At 43.1% G+C, this 17,217-nt stretch overlaps 1 protein-coding gene across 1 annotated transcript in view; it reads left to right on the top strand.

The window, feature by feature from the left end:
• The window catches only part of Ptpn14 (protein tyrosine phosphatase non-receptor type 14), a 174,697-nt gene that overhangs the window by 130,752 nt on the left and 26,728 nt on the right, over nucleotides 1-17,217 (top strand). Inside the window, exons 8-13 of the mRNA XM_076832419.1 lie at nucleotides 1,493-1,581; nucleotides 4,909-4,996; nucleotides 5,800-5,882; nucleotides 8,565-8,622; nucleotides 11,172-11,250; nucleotides 13,412-14,886. Of these exons, the coding sequence (XP_076688534.1) occupies nucleotides 1,493-1,581; nucleotides 4,909-4,996; nucleotides 5,800-5,882; nucleotides 8,565-8,622; nucleotides 11,172-11,250; nucleotides 13,412-14,886 (1,872 nt within the window). The remainder of the gene's footprint in view (nucleotides 1-1,492; nucleotides 1,582-4,908; nucleotides 4,997-5,799; nucleotides 5,883-8,564; nucleotides 8,623-11,171; nucleotides 11,251-13,411; nucleotides 14,887-17,217) is intronic.

Genomic DNA, 17,217 nt, shown 5'->3' on the forward strand with positions numbered 1-17,217 from the left:
CAGCAAGAGTCTCCCTAGCAGGAGACTGGAAGCACCTGACTTCATCAAGAAACCAGACTGAAGATCAGATATTTGGGATTCCCCAACACAGGTCCCTCAGCTCACCTGATAGTCATATACAGGCTCTTCCTGTGCTCGCAAGTTCCCATCCAGGGTTAAGCATACCCTTGCCAGTGCAAAGCGCCAGCGTCACCCACTTTACATTCCTAATAGGAGTGGCAGAGGCTGACATGATGAGAATAAAGTGGTCCGTAAGAAGCAGATAATCAGGGAGAAGAACCCCCTGTTTAGAGTACTACCTCCAAGGTCTCAGAATTTAAAAAAAAAAAAAAATCGTCTTAAAGGAACAGGGTGCTTATAAAAAGGAAAATTAGAAAACAAAAATTTAGAAAGTTAAAAACTCTCCGAAATTTATAATATTAGAAATGGAATACTTAATAGGTTGAAAAAGAAAATTGAGAAAAGCTCACCAGGAAATCCAAAGTAATAAAAATTGGGAGACCAGAGATAAAAGAATTAGAGATCTTTTCTAGGATGTCTAATGTCTGAATGATGCAGGTTCTAAAAACAGTCAACAGAGGAAAGGGGAGGGAGTAATTTAAGAAAATAGCCCAGTGTTGAGGAAATGAGGTTCTCCATGGAAAGAACCAAGCTCCGATGTAAAGACACACAGTAGGGCTCCAAGAGATGTAAGTTTGCTACCTCGGGGCAGGCAAAATGGGGGGCAGGGGGTTCTACTGAAAATTCAATTCTTCAAAATATACTTAAAATCTTCTCTCTAATGGACTTTCAAGAATACAGTGCATTGTTACTAACTAGAGACAGCATGAAATTTTAAATCCAATGTAATTTAAATTTTGTGTCCTTGGGCCAACATCTCCCAATACCCTTTCCTCTCTTTAGTCTCCGGTAATCACCCTTCCTTTCTCTCCCTTCCAACTCCCCCTCCCCCTCCCCCCTTCCCCCCTCCCCTCCCCCCCACTAGCGATTGAACCTGAGGTACTTAACCACTGAGCCACATCCCCACCCTTTTTATTTTCTACTTAGAGACAGGGTCTTACTAAGTTGCTTAGGGCCTTGCTAAATTGCTGAGGCTGACTTTGAACTTTCATTCCTCCTACCTTAGCCTCCCTAGTCACTGGGATTACAGGTGTGCGCCACCGCACCTGACTTGCTCTCTTCTTTGATGAGCTTAACTTTAGTAGATTCTAAATCTAAGTGAGATGCTGTATTTGTTTTTCTGTGCCTGATTTGATTTACTTAATATAATGTCCTCCACATTCACCCATGTTGTTTCAAATGACAGGGTTTCCTTCTCTTTTCTAAGACTACATAATATCCCGTTGTGTATAAACCACATTTTCTTTATGCACTCATTCATTAATGAACAACTAGGTTGATTCCCTGTTTTGCCTGATGTGAATAGTTCTGCAATGCACACGGATCCTAATAAGTTTTTTTTTGTGTGTGTGTGTGTTTTTTTTTAATGCAGGACAATCATGGAAACAGTACGCACCTTGGCATTTTCTTTATGGGGATCTTTGTGAGAAACAGAATTGGAAGACAAGCAGTAATATATAGGTAATCTTATTTGCCAACCCCTCTTTTTCCTTTTCTTCTGTGAGAGATTCTTGACAAGTACATCAGCTGTTAAATTACCCACATGAGTTAAGAGCCAGACTGTGGATCAGAGTTGAGCTTTTGTCAACTCATAAGATCATTTCTTTATGGGATTCACACAGTTATGGTAAAATTCATCTCACTTTTCCTGAAAGCCTCATTCAGGAGGGGAAACCCCTTCTTCCCCCCTGACTCCAGAAAATGCATCATTGAATCCCACTGAGTCGGAACAGTGGAACTAAACTCTATGGTTGGAATCAGCTCTCCAGATCATCTCTTTTTGCAGGGAGTGAAGTGGGGTGAGGTACCAGGGATTGAACCCAGGGACACTCGACCACTGAGCCACATCCCCAGCCCTATTTTGTATTTTATTTAGAGACAGGGTCACATTGAGTTGCTTAGCACCTTACTTTTGTGGAATCTGGCTTTGAACTTGTGATCCTCCTGCCTCAGCCTCCCGAGCTGCTGGGAATATAAGCATGTGCCACTGCGCCCAACTCAGATCATCTCTTGACAGTTATTTTTGTGGAGACTATCCATGATCACTTGTTGGATGAAAACTGACTTCTTCCTGGGGCTGAGGTTATGGCTTAGTGGTGGAGTGCTCATCTCGGATGTGCAAGGCCCTGGTTTCGATCCTCAGCACCCCATAAACTAAATAAAATAAAGTTATTGTTTACAACTACAAAAAAAAAAAAAAAAAGAAAACTGACTTCTTCCCTTGTTCTGCACCCTCTACCTAACCCCATGAGTTGAAGGGTGCAAACTAACTTTTATAGTAATGCAAGGGCATTATTTGTAAAAATGTACCTTAAAAAGCATTCAATTTACTATAACAAATTTAAATACTTTGGTAGTTTTTGAAAGTTATTTTGACACTTGAAGCCTCTTTTCTACTTAACACAAATAGTTTCAATGTAGGGATATGGTGGTGTACCCATGTCCCATTTTATATCCATGACCTTGTTCTTGGTATTGGTGCCAATAGATTCTATTATAACGTTGGCAAGCTTGCTTTTATTTACAAGGGCAGTATGGCTCATTGCTTACTGGAAGAGCAGCTTTCCTGTATGTGCGTCTGATAGGCAGAGCTCTGCATTTAAGGCAGATGACCAAAGACAGCTGTCAGAGGCAAAGCACAGCCCACTTCTGGAAGTGAATCTTGACCAACCACGTACTCTCTGTCTCAACTGTTACAGCATTTTGAGATTGATTTCCATTCAAAACCTTCTTGATTGCTTTTGTTTCCCAAGGTCCATACCCTGCCATTATTGTTATGGCTTTTTTTAAAAAAATTTATTCTTTGAATAGAGACATTAGTGAAACTAGAATGAGGAGAGAGATCTTCACAGCTTGGAACAGAATATAATTTTTGACTTTTGAACATATTCAGAGTCAACTCTATACACCTGTAACAAAGTGTAAATCAACTGAATAAAGTATGGGAATAATCACAGAATGATAACTATAAATTTTTGTGCCCTTTCAAAGCTGTCTAGACATTTTGTCCCAAGAGTTCTCCAAGTTAAACTGACGTTTCAGTTTCTCATTTATCCTACAGAAAGGAAGTATACCAGTCCTACACAATAGCTATTGGGATGAGATGAAAAAGAATAGCAGTATCGAAGTGTGATGAGCCTAAGCCACTCACAGGTTTTGCTGTTCCCTTCGGAACTGCTTCTAGATATTGCCCTTTTCTTGAAGCCCCTACAGTATGTGACTTCTACTAGTGTCATGTTCACTGTGCCACCGAGTAAATTGTGGTAGAGCAGAGTGTTGAGTTTTGGCAGTTGCTTTGAAGGAATGGAGCCAGAGGAAACCCAATCTCTTGTCTCTTGAGGAGCATGTAGCCGTGAGTTCATGTAGCTAGAATCTGGTGGAGGTGGCAGCACCCTGGGCTGAGCACAGTAGAGTCGTGCCACAGCACATGTGTTAAACACAGTTTGGCTGGTATAATGGAAAGACGGCTAGAAACTGGGAATCTGGAAACCCCAGGTAAAGAACTCATCCCTCCCTGACCAGCAGAGTGAATGGCTGAGTCAGACTCAGTCGCATCTAAATGGCCTCTTCCCTAAAGTAGGAGGAGAAATAGCTTCCTTGTTTGCTTTAGAGTGGGTATAAGAATCCTTCTCTGTACAGATGAGAGGCCATAGTATTACTTTTCACATTTTTTATTTATTTTTTATTTTTAAGGTTCTGGGGAGGGAAGCCAGGGTCTGATGCATGCTAGGCAAGTGCTCTACTACTGTTGTACCCCTCATTCTGTATTTCATTCTTTCAGCAAATATTTATTGAGTGATCTATGTGAGGTAGTTGACTCAATGCTTGGCATACAGATAAAAGAAGCAGAATCCCCACAGGGCCATGTTGGGTCTACTTTGAGAGCCTGTCACGGAAGTGAAAATGTAAGACACATTGTGATGGTGAATAGAGGGACTCCAGCAAGTTCTTCTCTTTGCACATGGGTGGTGAGGAGTGAGGAAGGGCTTCTTTGAGGAGGGAATTCCGGTATTGAGTCTTAGGAGAATTATCCAGGCAGGGGATGCTGGAAGCATAAGGGGCAGACAGGCGCGTGACGGAGTACAGAGCACAGGAAATTGTAGGTTGCAACTGAATGAAGGGTAGACAGTGAACTGGCTCCAAGAAGAAAGCCACTGCTTGGCTTGTCTTCTCTTGCCTGGTGCTTATTTCATTGCATCTCATTTTGGACAAGGTCTCCATGACGAGGAAGGAAATTCTCTTATGTGTACATTCACGTGTGTACCCGTGTCTAGATCACCACTATGGAGTAGTATTATTCCGTACACGTTTTTTTCTCGATGGGATGATTGAGCTGTAGTGGACATTGCAACACAGAATCCATGTGGAGTCTTCAGTCTAGACTCTTGGCAACATGACTTTTTAATACTGTGCTTTTTTATGCTACAAAGCAGGGGTCATGGGAGCAAGGCCCATGGGAAATGCTTTGGCAGGTTGGAAATATGGGGGAAAAGGGCCACGAAGGTCTCATAGAAATTATTCTCATACCTATTCATAAAGGAAAATATATTTTATGAATATCAGTGTTTGGATACATTTTACATATACATATAATTTTTGCCTGTGTAAATAGATACACATTGCATTTTTCCTTCTTTTTCTGTCCTTTGAGAAACATTTAACTTTTTAAAAAAGTTAAACTGTAATTTGTCAAATGTGATTTGACAGTAGCAGACAGAACCCTCCCATACTGGAACTAAATGCAGGGATCATCTGTGGACAAACACAGTTGCATTTCTTTTGTCCCAGGTGGAATGACATCGGGAACATCACTCACAACAAGTCGACCATTCTATTGGAGCTCATCAATAAGGAAGAGACTGCCCTCTTTCACACGGTAAGCAAAATGGATGGAGAGGGTTCAATGAACAACGTGCCTTTTGACTTTTCAATTCATAATATCATTTCCTTTTCTCCCTATCTTAAGAGAATAAGATATTTTATTGAAGAGAGTCTTTGTAATACTTGCTCAGTGTTATCGCTACTCATTTCAGGGTAGTGCTGGTGAAGTATCATGCTCAAGAAGGCAGGTTTCCAAGCTTACTCTGGACTCTAGATTTGGGGCTCTCCTAGGTGCCTTATTTACTGTGATAGCCTTGCCTGCTGTGCTCTGTTCCTTGGAACTTCAGTTGCAGCCCTCATCAAGTGACCCCTTATTATGTTACATTGCATTTTCTTCAGCTGGCTGTCCTGGATTTCCATTCCCATCATAGCCCCAGCTTAATCAAAGTCAGCTGAGCAATTGACCTCCACTTGGGATTCCTCCTCAAGAGCCGGGGCAGTTCATGCATCTCACTGTTTCCAATTTAATGAAGTCTGGTGTTTATATTCTATGCTTTGCCTTGATTCAGTTATTTATTTTAAAAGGACTTGGTTCAGAATTAGATAAGGATTCCAATTTGTCAGTGCAGACCCAGTGCCTTGGACATAAGGAATTCCTTCACATTTTCTGCCATTCTTTGGTGAACTCTGTAGACACAGCTGCCACTGAAAATTCAGGTTCATTTGCTTCCTGGCCCATGTGTCACTTTATACTTGAGATGAAGAGAGGGAGGGATGTGTTCTAGCCTAGAGGATCCTAGTAAAGTGTGCATCTAATCAAAATGATTTTGTTTTTCTTTGTCTCTTCTTTTTTCCAAGGATGATATCGAAAATGCCAAGTATATTTCTCGGTTATTTACTACACGGCACAAGTTTTACAAACAAAACAAAATCTGCACCGAGTAAGTACACGTTTAGTTCACCCTCTCTCTAGAAGGCTCTTTCAGATCAAATGCATGTGCTCCAGGGAGGGCGTAGATCACTTTTCCCATTTACTCTTTTCCCTTGATCCTTGTAGAAGCCAAAGAAGTAGGCTAAAGCCGGGCAGGAGCGAAAGAACTTTAATGATGAAGACTGTCTCGTGTAGTCCATATGCCTAGAGAGAAAACGATCCGCAAATTGACTGCGAGCGCTCGACTGCCTGGATGGGTTGGCCACATTAGTACCTTCCAACCCTCGGCTCTGAGTTCGGAGGAGCCGAGCAGTTCCCAATTTGCCAGGGTGCCCTTCGCATCAGATGTGGAGTATGTTCAGAAGTGGGTAACGGAGCGGTGAGCCAACTTGAAAGAGAAGACACTGCTGTCATCCTCAGCCCCGTTCCGCTCACACAGTTGGCTAACCCTGCGTGTGCTCCTGGGTCATGTCACCTGACTGCAAATGAGAGGCCAGGGTAATTAGAGGAAGATGTGGAAGGCGCTCGGCGTTGTCACACATCTGCGTGTCTTTTTTTTTTTTTTTTTAATTTAATTTGGAAATAAAGATGATAAAGGGGAGTCTGATGAGGGCCTGACCTCGGAGATAGCGTGCCGGGGCTCGCTCTATCCTCATCTTTACCTTAGTTGCCTTCAAAAGACGTTCCTCAGCGGAGTCCATTCACAGTTTGGGCATCCAAGGTGTTTAATTTTGGTTCAAAGAATGTCAGGGATGTAAATGCAAGAGACGAGCTGCTTTTCCACTCCCACAGTGGGCACATCCAAGAGTGGTCGAGGCTGCCCTAGCGCAGGTGCTGCGGAGAGTGCGGCTGCTTCAGAACTGGATTCCCAGGTCAAGGCAGACTTTTTTCTCCATGTGATGGAGGCTCTTTCAAGCCAAGCACTGCAACTGGTCACTGCTGGGGTCAAAATGTGTATCTGATACACTTAGGCCCACCAACAAAGTTGGCAAAGGCAAATCAGAAGGACTGATGGGGAGTTTAAATTAGGCAGCCGTGTCTTTCTCGTGGACAAGTTCTCGCATACCCGCCCCTCTCCCCCAAACACACCATTCTTTTGAGCAGGTTCCCTGGTCACTCTGTGCAGTTCCACTCTGCTGTTGCCTTTGACCTGTGGGAGCGTCCTTGATGTTAACAAGAATTCCACGGCTGTCTTCTGTAGGGTGAATAAAAAAAGTTCTGAATAGTAGATTTCACTGTAGTCTTCTGATTTAACCATTTCTCAGCAAATAGCTTTACTATAGAATTTACTGCGTATCGATATTTCTTTTGTGGTCTTTCCTTCTAATATTCACGAATGTTGCATATTGGACTACAAACCAAGGCACAGTTCTGGTATTTGTCCTGCCTCCATAATAACTCTTCCTTTCTCCTAATATGGTTTGGGCGTTTCCTCACCTCTCATCTGATTAAAATGTGGGTCTTTCTCTCCATATACCTATTGAATTCTATGTATAATTTCCAGAGCTCGGCACAAGCTCTGCTGAGACCTGGTGCCTCCCTCTGGAGCGTTACGAAATATCATTGCCTCAGCAGCCTCCTTCCCCAGGGTCCTTCTCCACTCGCTAACCACCAAGATCTGCCTTTGTCTTTGCCTCTGCTTCTGCAGAGCTGCTCACTGTCACCTGGAAGTATAGCTTTGGGGGGCTTCCTAGGATGGGAGGAATGTGTTTAACGTAAGTCTGGTGATATTGCATTTGGCCAGTTATTTAAAAAATTTAGTATTACATCATAAGAGAAAAGCTACTTTATTGCCAAAGAGAGAAGGTGGCACTCAGAATAAGGAGAGTGCCGTTAGATTGACGAACTTTAACTTAATGAAAAACTCTTCTGTCTTTGTGGGTTTTGTTTGTTTTGTTTTGTTTTTATTAACACTGAGGAGTAGGGAAAATACTGTTATGGCATTTGGGACCCATTGCCAAAAGGCACCTTTGATTTCAGTTCTGAAGAATTTGATTGTATCCTAGTTCCCACTCTCCTTTATCTCTGCTTTAAAAAAAAAAAAAAAATCCACCTATGTTCTCCATCGGTAAAGGATCTGATCAGGGGCTTAGGATTTAGCTCAGTGGTGGAGCATTTGCCCAGCTTGTGTAAGGTCCTGGGTTCAGTCCCCAAAAATGGTCTGGGTTCAGTCCCCAAAATCTCTTCCCCAAACCAAAAAACTCGATCTGGTCAGATAAATATTTCTAATATGTATTATCTTAATAAAAGTGCTTCTTTATGGTTATACACAAAATATTTTGTCTATTTTGAAATATCATTTGGCTGGAAGCATTCTGAAAATATTTTTTTCTTCTTGCCTTTTTTATTATGAAAGATTTTATGCACACACCAGAGAACAAGAGTACCACTTTTTAACATACATAATAATGCTGATGTTTTTCAGTCTTATTTCTCTCAGAATCTTTATAAATATGCCTTATTCCTTTATTATCAGTTTGTAAAACTTGTTACACAATATCAGATGTCCCAACCATTTTGAGAATAAAGAGGAGAATGAAAAAGGTCAGCATCCAGAAATGAACAACCTTCGTGTTTGGGTGTGTCTTGCTGATCTCGTCTGTTTTCCCTCTCTCTCTCTCCCTGTCTGTCTGGTCTGTTTATATCTGATCAGAAATAACGGCCTTTCTCATTTTTTCAACTTTTCACGTAGACAATCAAATTCGCCACCCCCCATCAGACGCCAGCCCACCTGGAGCCGATCTTCCCTGGTACGTATGAATCTTCAGTAGTCTGACTTGGGTGGAGTGTTGTGTTAGCATTTTGAGGGCAGAGGGGACCAGGGCATCATGACCAGAGGAGATTCGGTATAGAAGGGTACTGCCCTGCTTAGCAATGTTGTCACGGTGTCATGACATGTCCTGGCTGCTTTCCCATCTTATGTGACCATCATTTATCTAGGTGTGGCTTGAGGTGCACCCCTATAATTCTCTTTCCAGGTCCATGTGACTATGTACTTTCAGTATTCAACATACTATGTGTTTTTCTCCACTTGTTCATCTGTTCTGGTCTTTATGTGAAGGAATGTTCTCAGTTACAAGCTCCACATTTTTTTTTTTTGTATTGACTGCTACAGATAGAGTTTAATAAATTAGTTTAATATACAAAAATGCTTTTTAAATGAGCAAAATAAAAGAATGAATCTGATTAATTGTCTCAGAGTATCTGATACAGAAGTTTATGAAACTTAAATATTTAAGGCTTTAATTAGCCAACAAAATTTTGATTGATCTACTTTTTCCCTTACCTTTAGCTTCTTTATGTCTAGGAAACATCATGAGAGGCAAAGTGTTTTAAGGCCATGTTGCGATCTGATTTTGTCCTAATTATCTAGAGAAGGGGCAGAAACTTACCTTTCTTACTTGGATGAAGACAATCAATAGGAAGACAGATTCAGGGCGTCCCCCTTTCCCCTGCCTTTTGGATTTTTTGGATTTAAATTGTTCACCCAGAGTTCCCCATAATGAGCAAGAGTAAGACCAGATGATGTGGCCTGTTGGCTTTCTTGCCAGTCACCAGGACAGCCTGTTGCTGTTTTCTCATCCCTCTTGCTGCCTGTGTTATAGCATCTAATCTGTGTCTGTGTTAGCGGTTCTAGAAAGAAAAAGAATAATATATTAGAATAAATAAAGATATGAGATAAATAATCCTGAAATCGTGTTTGAAGGATTAGCTTCCTTTGCTCATATATCTGTGCCAATTCATAAACAGTCATTTGCTTGTTGAATTAAAAAAAAAAAAATAAGAGCAGGAGGAAGCAGTAGACCAGCTTTGCCTGCCATGAATTTCTATTCCCTTCTACAAATTTCTCTGCACTGTTAAAAAAAACAACCTTAAAACCAACAGTGCTACTGTGGAAAATTTTAGTTGAATTATGTATTGCCAAAAAGGGGGGAAATATTTTTAAATTGCAACTCAAAAATCAGCCACAGGGACACCTGGGAGTATTTAGAAAAACTTTTCCTTGGTACCCGACACTGTCCTCTTAGTTTAATCTCAATTCTTTATTTCTTCCTTCTTTATTCCTTGAAGATTTTTGATCCTTTATATCCATCATCTTCTTACTTGCCCTTTTGGTGCCCTGCCATTATTTGTTCTAGAGAAAATGAGAGTTATTTCCCTAGCATCTAACACTGGGGAGTGCTCTTCTCCTCAAAGATGCTGAGAAAGTGTGACCCCTGCTGGCTCTGGGATTCTTGGTTTGATGTTAGCTTCTTAAAAGTTCTCTGCCTGAAACAGTCAACTTAAAGTCAAACCTATACTAAAAGATACAGGAGAGATCATCTTGATTGGTGGTTTATAATGCTAGGGTGTTTTTCTTTTCTTCTCATCAAAACTCCTTCATCCAACAAATTTATCTGGAACCTCAATATATAAGTAATATGGATAATGTTCAAGGTACAGGGAGGGGGGAAGCTTGATTTGATAGCAAACTGAAACCTGTTGAGCTTTTGATAACTTGCAGATCATCTAAGAATCATTGAATTTCCTTTGTCGGTTCACCAAATATTTAATCCGTTGAGTTTTTTTGGTTCTCTTTAAAAGTTTTACCCTCTTGTGCAATGGAAAGTGATTCACGTTGAGTCTAAATGACCATCTTTAGGAGTCTAATGGAAAAGATTCTGCATTGGCGTGGGAAGTAGACTGTGAGACTGAGTTCCCTGTCAGGCCTCTCCCACACATTTGGTTGTGCCGTGGGAAGGATGAGTAAGTGACCTTGAGAACCACACACTCAATGTTGTGGGTCACATTTTTAGATTTTTTATATAAATTCACCCTGGACTCATCCTAACACTAACCCTGTCCTATTTGAGGTTGCTGTGGACCTGTGAACAAAGGTCTTGGGTTATGCTGATGAAAAGGAGCTCAGTGGGGGAGCCAATGTTGAATAGAACAAAACAAGTTTTCTCCTTTCCGTAGCTTGGATGGGTCATGATAATGAATCTTCTCTGATTGTACCTATTAAGGCATTGAGAACTTTGCAGATGTAAGAGAAAAAGAGAATAAATAGCTGACCCAGTTTTTGATTGTGGCCTCTTTCTCTTTCTGACCTTGAGACAGCTACTCAGGTTCTCCCTTGTTTCCTTGAACTTGGTGATGAGATGCGGGTACAGATGGGTGGGAGAGGGGTAAGTCGGAGGGGCGGCTGGGAGAGTGGCACCAGTGTGTTTCCCCATGGTTGTGGGTTATGGGGACTGTCACAGCTGGGGCTGGTTCTCTGGCAAAGCTCTCCCCAGCTCCGCTGTGTTCTCTGTTTCAGCCCAGACAGCAGCCGTACATTTTGCCTCCCGTGCACATGCAGTGTGGCGAGCAGTACTCGGAAACACACACTTCACAAGGTAACTGGCCCGCCATCTCCCTTCTTAAGACAAAGCCAAGTACCAGTAAGCAACAGAGAAGTTCTCAGCTTTTATGACATTGATGCTTTCACTTTAACTTTGTCATTGTCTGAGTGACAGTAGCCAGCAGCTACTGTGGAAGACCTAGGATATCGATTACCCCTGAAAGAAAAATGCCCCAGAATCAGCTGCTTGGAGGTGGGGTCAAGGCAGGGACCAGTTCTTGCTTCCTCCCTGTCATAAGTGGGCCTAGAGAGGAGAGTGACTGCTTAGCCCACCTGGAGTGTGCTTGACCCTCCTTGCCAACAGCAGGAGCTTGTAGTAGACAGCGAGCTTCTCATGGTGGTAGAGAAAGAGCACTTGCCTAGCATGTGTGAGGCACTGGGTTCGATTCTCAGCACCATATATAAATAAATGAATAAAATAAAGGTCCATCAATGTCTAAAAAATTTTTTAAGAAGAAAGAGAATATGGGTATCCAGTTATCACTGGAAGGAACAGTTTCAGCCTCTTCTTTTAACACTTTTCTCATGTCTCCCTCCAGTCCCTTTCTTAGCAAACTTATTTGTTGCCTCTCAGAATAAACAAAATCTGCTTTTTTTTCTTTTTCTCCCAAAACATCTCCCATGCAGAATGCATGAAAAAGCCCATTCCATTAGGAATAACAATTACAGTTGTAGCAATCAGCATTTATAGAGCCATTAAAATATGCCAGGCACTCTTCTAAATACTTGCTATATATTGTCTCATTTAATCCTCAAATTATACCTATAGGTATTGTTATTATTGTCATTTTATAGAAATAGAAGCTAGGATGCAGAGAGGTTAATGGTTGTGTTTGGATATGAACATCGGTATCTTAATTATCATATAAACTTCATGTCAAAACAGGAAATGGTAAACAAAAAATCTTATGTTATCACCTCCTGGATTATACAACAGTACATTTTATAAGCAGTTGCTTCTGTGGGAAGACACCAAATCTCTCTTGGGGTGGATAAATTGCAACACCTTGGTCTCTGTGTTCTAGCTTTTCCTGCCTGTCTTATCCAATCCAGTCTGTGTCCACACTCCTCCTTTTGGTTAAATATTTTCAGTCATCATTTCTGACTTTGTCTTTTTTTTTTTTTTTTTGTACTGGGGATTGAACTCAGGGGGGCAGTCAACCCCTGAGCCACATCCCCAGACCTATTTTGTATTTTATTTAGAGCAGGGTCTCACTGAGTTGCTTAGTGCCTCACTATTTTGCTGAGGCTGGCTTTGAACTCGTGATCCTTCTCCCTCAGCCTCCTGAGCTGCTGGGTTTACAGGTGTGTGTCACCACACCCAGCTTGACTTTGTCTTTTTCTGCTTTGCTCTTGCTTAATCAGTGGTGTGATAGTGAATGCATTTAGACCACAGAAAGGGACTTTGGTAAGAGTTTGCCCTCCTGGGGTTTGTGAATGTGTTAAAGACACACTGGGCATCTGGAATGGGCCTGACTTGGCAAGATGGCTTTTATATCTCTTTTAGTAGTTCTTCACACTATAGTTACTTTTTACTTGACTTGATCTCAGTGACAGAACCAGAGCCAAAAGAAGACTTCAGGAATGCCTGAAAGAAATCCCGATTCTAATTTTGCCTCAGAAGGAGTGAGCCATGTTAACCTCCTAGTCTCAGTATTGGTCTGGTTTCCTGATGAAAGTTCAGTAGTCCCTTGGTTAAAGGGACCTTTTCCATTATAGTCAGAAAGGGCATGTCCAAGTACTAGAGGAAACTGTCACCCTTTTGAAGTTTTTGATATTCTAGCCCAAATAGCCAGTCCTGTTGCTGAGCCCTGCTCAAGAGGATAGGGCTATCTAAGGTCAGGGTGTCTGATTATAAAGCTCATGGCAAAACGTAAAACTTATCTAGGTGACACCTGTGCCGTGTGTGTGTGTGTGTGTGTGTGTGTGTGTGTGTTTGTTTAGGTTCACTCTTTCCAAGATGTTCTTTCTGTGTGTTGACATCTCATCCAAGATGTTATTAGTTCTTCTGTGGAATATGTGGGTAGGGAAGATGGGAATCTCACTTTTTAAATTAAAATTAATTGAAATTTAAATAAGTCACCTCATACATGTAGGGATGCTCTTTATTGAAGCAGATTATGAAGATTCATGTGTCTCTGTTTGACTTCTCACAGACAGCATTTTCCACGGGAATGAAGAGGCCTTGTATTGCAATTCTCACAACAGCCTGGACTTAAATTACTTAAATGGCACCGTCACCAATGGCAGTGTGTGTAGCGTTCACAGTGTCAACTCCCTCAGCTGCTCCCAAAGCTTCATCCAGGCTTCTCCCGTCTCCTCCAACCTCAGTATCCCTGGGAGCGACATCATGCGGGCTGACTACATCCCTAGCCACCGGCACAGTGCCATCATTGTGCCATCTTACAGGCCAACCCCCGATTATGAGACGGTCATGCGGCAGATGAAGAGGGGGATGATGCACGCAGACAGCCAGAGCCAGTCTCTGCGGAACCTCAACATCATCAACACCCACGCCTACAACCAGCCCGAGGACCTGGTGTACAGCCAGCCGGAGATGCGCGAGAGACACCCCTACACGGTCCCATATGGGCCACAAGGGGGTTACAGTCACAAACTTGTCAGTCCATCTGACCAGATGAACCCGAAGAATGCCACGGTGCCCAGCAAGCCGGGGGCAAGTGCCATCTCACACACGGTGAGCACCCCAGAGTTGGCCAACATGCAGCTCCAGGGCAGCCATAACTACAGCACCGCCCACATGCTCAAGAACTATCTCTTCAGGCCACCTCCCCCCTACCCGCGGCCCCGCCCTGCCACCAGCACCCCAGACCTCGCCAGCCACCGCCACAAGTACGTCAGTGGCAGTAGTCCGGACCTGGTGACACGGAAGGTGCAGCTGTCAGTCAAGACCTTCCAAGAGGACAGCTCTCCCGTGGTGCACCAGTCTCTCCAGGAGGTCAGCGAGCCCCTCACGGCCACCAAGCACCATGGCACGGTGAACAAGCGCCACAGCCTGGAGGTGATGAACAGCATGGTGCGAGGCATGGAGGCCATGACTCTGAAGTCGCTTAACATCCCCATGGCCCGCCGTAATACGCTGCGGGAGCAGGGGCCTCCAGAGGAGGGGCCCGGCAGCCACGAGGTCCACCAGCTTCCTCAGTACCACCACAAGAAGACGTTCTCTGATGCCACCATGCTGATCCACAGCAGCGAGAGCGAGGAGGAGGAGGAGGCCCCGGAAGCTGTGCCGCAGATCCCCGTGCTGCGGGGGAAGATGGAGTACAGCGCCCAGCTGCAGGCTGCCCTGGCCCGGATTCCAAACAAGCCTCCACCCGAGTACCCGGGACCCAGGAAGAGTGTTAGCAACGGGGCTCTGAGGCAAGACCAGGGGAACCTTCCTCCTGCCATTGCCAGAGCCCGGGTAATGAGGCACGGGCCGGCCAAGGCCCTCAGTGTCTCCCGAACTGATCAGCTGGCCATCAACGGGTCCTCTCTGGGGCCGTCCATCTCCGAACCCGATCTGACAAGTGTGAAGGAGCGGGTCAAAAAAGAGCCTGTGAAGGAGAGACCTGTGTCGGAAATGTTTTCCCTGGAAGACAGCATTGTAGAAAGAGAGATGATGATTAGGGTAAGTTCCCAGGGCATCGTAGGTGGGAAAGCACAAGTACTGGAGTCACTGAAGGAGGCCTGAGGCCTTCGCAGGGAACATGCCATGTGTTTACAGAATCACTGGGCATTAACAGGCAGCATTTCAGTTCACCAGACCTTGTTTTCCATTCTCATTCATGACTTCTGTGGTTTTGGTTTGTGCAAAGTGCTACGATTGAGTTAGGATGCTATCGAGGTCAGTGCCTAGGTCAGGGCCAGGATTTTGCTCTTTATTCAGGGTTCAGACTTCCAGTTGCTGCTTAGAAGCTTGCCTATCTACATCTCTTCGTGGTTAGCATGAAAGGACCAGGCCGGACACATACTTCACGGATCATCTCAGCCTTTTATTCAGGAACGGCATTACACCCACAGGAATGGACCCACTCTCCTGGTGGAAAATGAGCCACTGGCCAAAGGAGGAGTTTGGGCTTGGAGGTTCTACTGAGAGGAGATTTAGTGAGCATGTCAGTTAGAGCACTTAGAAATCTGGATTTGGGGGTTTTGGTTCAGTGGCCAGCACCTGGAGAGGGTTTATCTTGGATGAGATTAGGGGATGATGAAGAGGGGGATGATGTCATTCCTAGGTGTGGTGAAACACTTTCTCCCCACCAGTGGCCAGATCTGAAAAGGATTTATCTTGAAAGAGATGAAAGCTACCAGTGTATGGCTTTTTTTTCCCCACTTCCTTTTCTAAGGCCACACTACCTTGGGATTTTTCATTTTCCATATTGAACATTTGTGTTTTTGGTTTCAGGGCCGGGGGTGGTGTGGGGGATGCATTGTTTTCCCTTGTTAGATATTAGAAGAACAATATCCCTACAGGGTACAGCTTTCTTTCTTTCTTTTTTTGGTGGTCTGAGGGATGGAACCCAGGGCATTGTGCATGCTAGGCAAGTGTTCTACCACTGAGCTACACCCACCCTACACCCATCCCAGGGTTTCTCACAAGTTGCTGAGGCTAGCCTTGATCTTGTGATCCTCTTTCCTTAGCCTCTCAAATAACTGGGATTGCATGTAGGATGTACCACTGCACCCAGCTTAGTGTACAGCTTTCTGTTTGGTTCTGTAACATGTCAAGATGGCTTGCTACATTGTCAGGACTGTGCTAATAGATATTTAACCACAAATTCAAGAAAATTTTAGTAACTGGATATATAACTTGGGAGCTTACTGTTGGACTTCAATTCCCTATCATATTTGTTCGATAAAAATTTCACTCATTTGGATATATACATACATACTTATTACATTTGAAGATACATCCTAACATTAGATACGAATAACCCTTCTTCAGAATATGTATACTCTAGAAGGCCAATTATGTTATCAGAGCAAGACTACGCAGGTAGTCAATGTACATGCAGAACAATAAAGTGAATCCATCTCTTAGTAATGAGAACATTGTCGGATTGTAGTTATTACTTTAAAAATCTCCATTGCTGCTTATCCTGGAAATTTTCACTTTCTTAAAAAAAATCATTTGATTACATGATTAATCAAACCCAGATTGACTTCTTTTCATTCACCGTAGCTGCACCATCAGGTAGCCAGACCTTCTTTTAGGAACTCCAAACAGTTTTCATTAAAATTTGCTTTGATGAAGTTCACTAGACTCCATTTCTGAGTCTTCCAAACTCATCATTGGGAATCATCCTGAAGAGAAGAATCAAGGCCCAAAGTTTTAAGGAAGCCACGTTGCTGGGTTCAGAAAACTAATTTATAGTAAATTTGTTACTTTAGAAAATCCTCAAGGACACAGTCTGCCATGCCGTTTTGGCCAACAGTAAAGCAGTGCTAAGAATTCAGTAGAGGCATAACTTTTTCCAGTTTTTGCAAACCAAGAGGGAAATGATGAAGCCGTACCTCCACCTCTGGCAAAGAAAACCTTTGGCTGGAGATGGAGTGAAATGTGGGGTGGGTGCTTTGAGGGGAGAGCTTTCCCAGCTTGGAAAAAAGTAATTGATTGTTTTAAAGGCAATTTTCAACACTTCTTGGCACCGGGCCTCTTAAAAGCAACATTAGCATCAAGAATCTATCAGTCTAAGCATTCAGCTTAGCTGTTTTTCCTGCCAAGTTGATACTTAATGATGTCCACATGGTCCTGTAACCTCATTTGGGTCATATTTGTCCTCTTCTCGTTACCCATATTAAACAAATAGCCTGTAGCCCAAATCTCTGCACAAGTCCCTGATTTCCAGCATCTTACATTATCACAGAAGAGCAAGGGGTATTCTGCTGTTCTTTCCTGTATGCTATTTCATTCCATCCGTGTGGATAATAGCAACCAGCAAATTTCACTCATTAACTTTTA

The sequence above is a fragment of the Callospermophilus lateralis genome, chromosome 13, assembly GCF_048772815.1.
Source record: "Callospermophilus lateralis isolate mCalLat2 chromosome 13, mCalLat2.hap1, whole genome shotgun sequence".
NCBI classification, from domain to species: Eukaryota; Metazoa; Chordata; class Mammalia; order Rodentia; family Sciuridae; genus Callospermophilus; species Callospermophilus lateralis.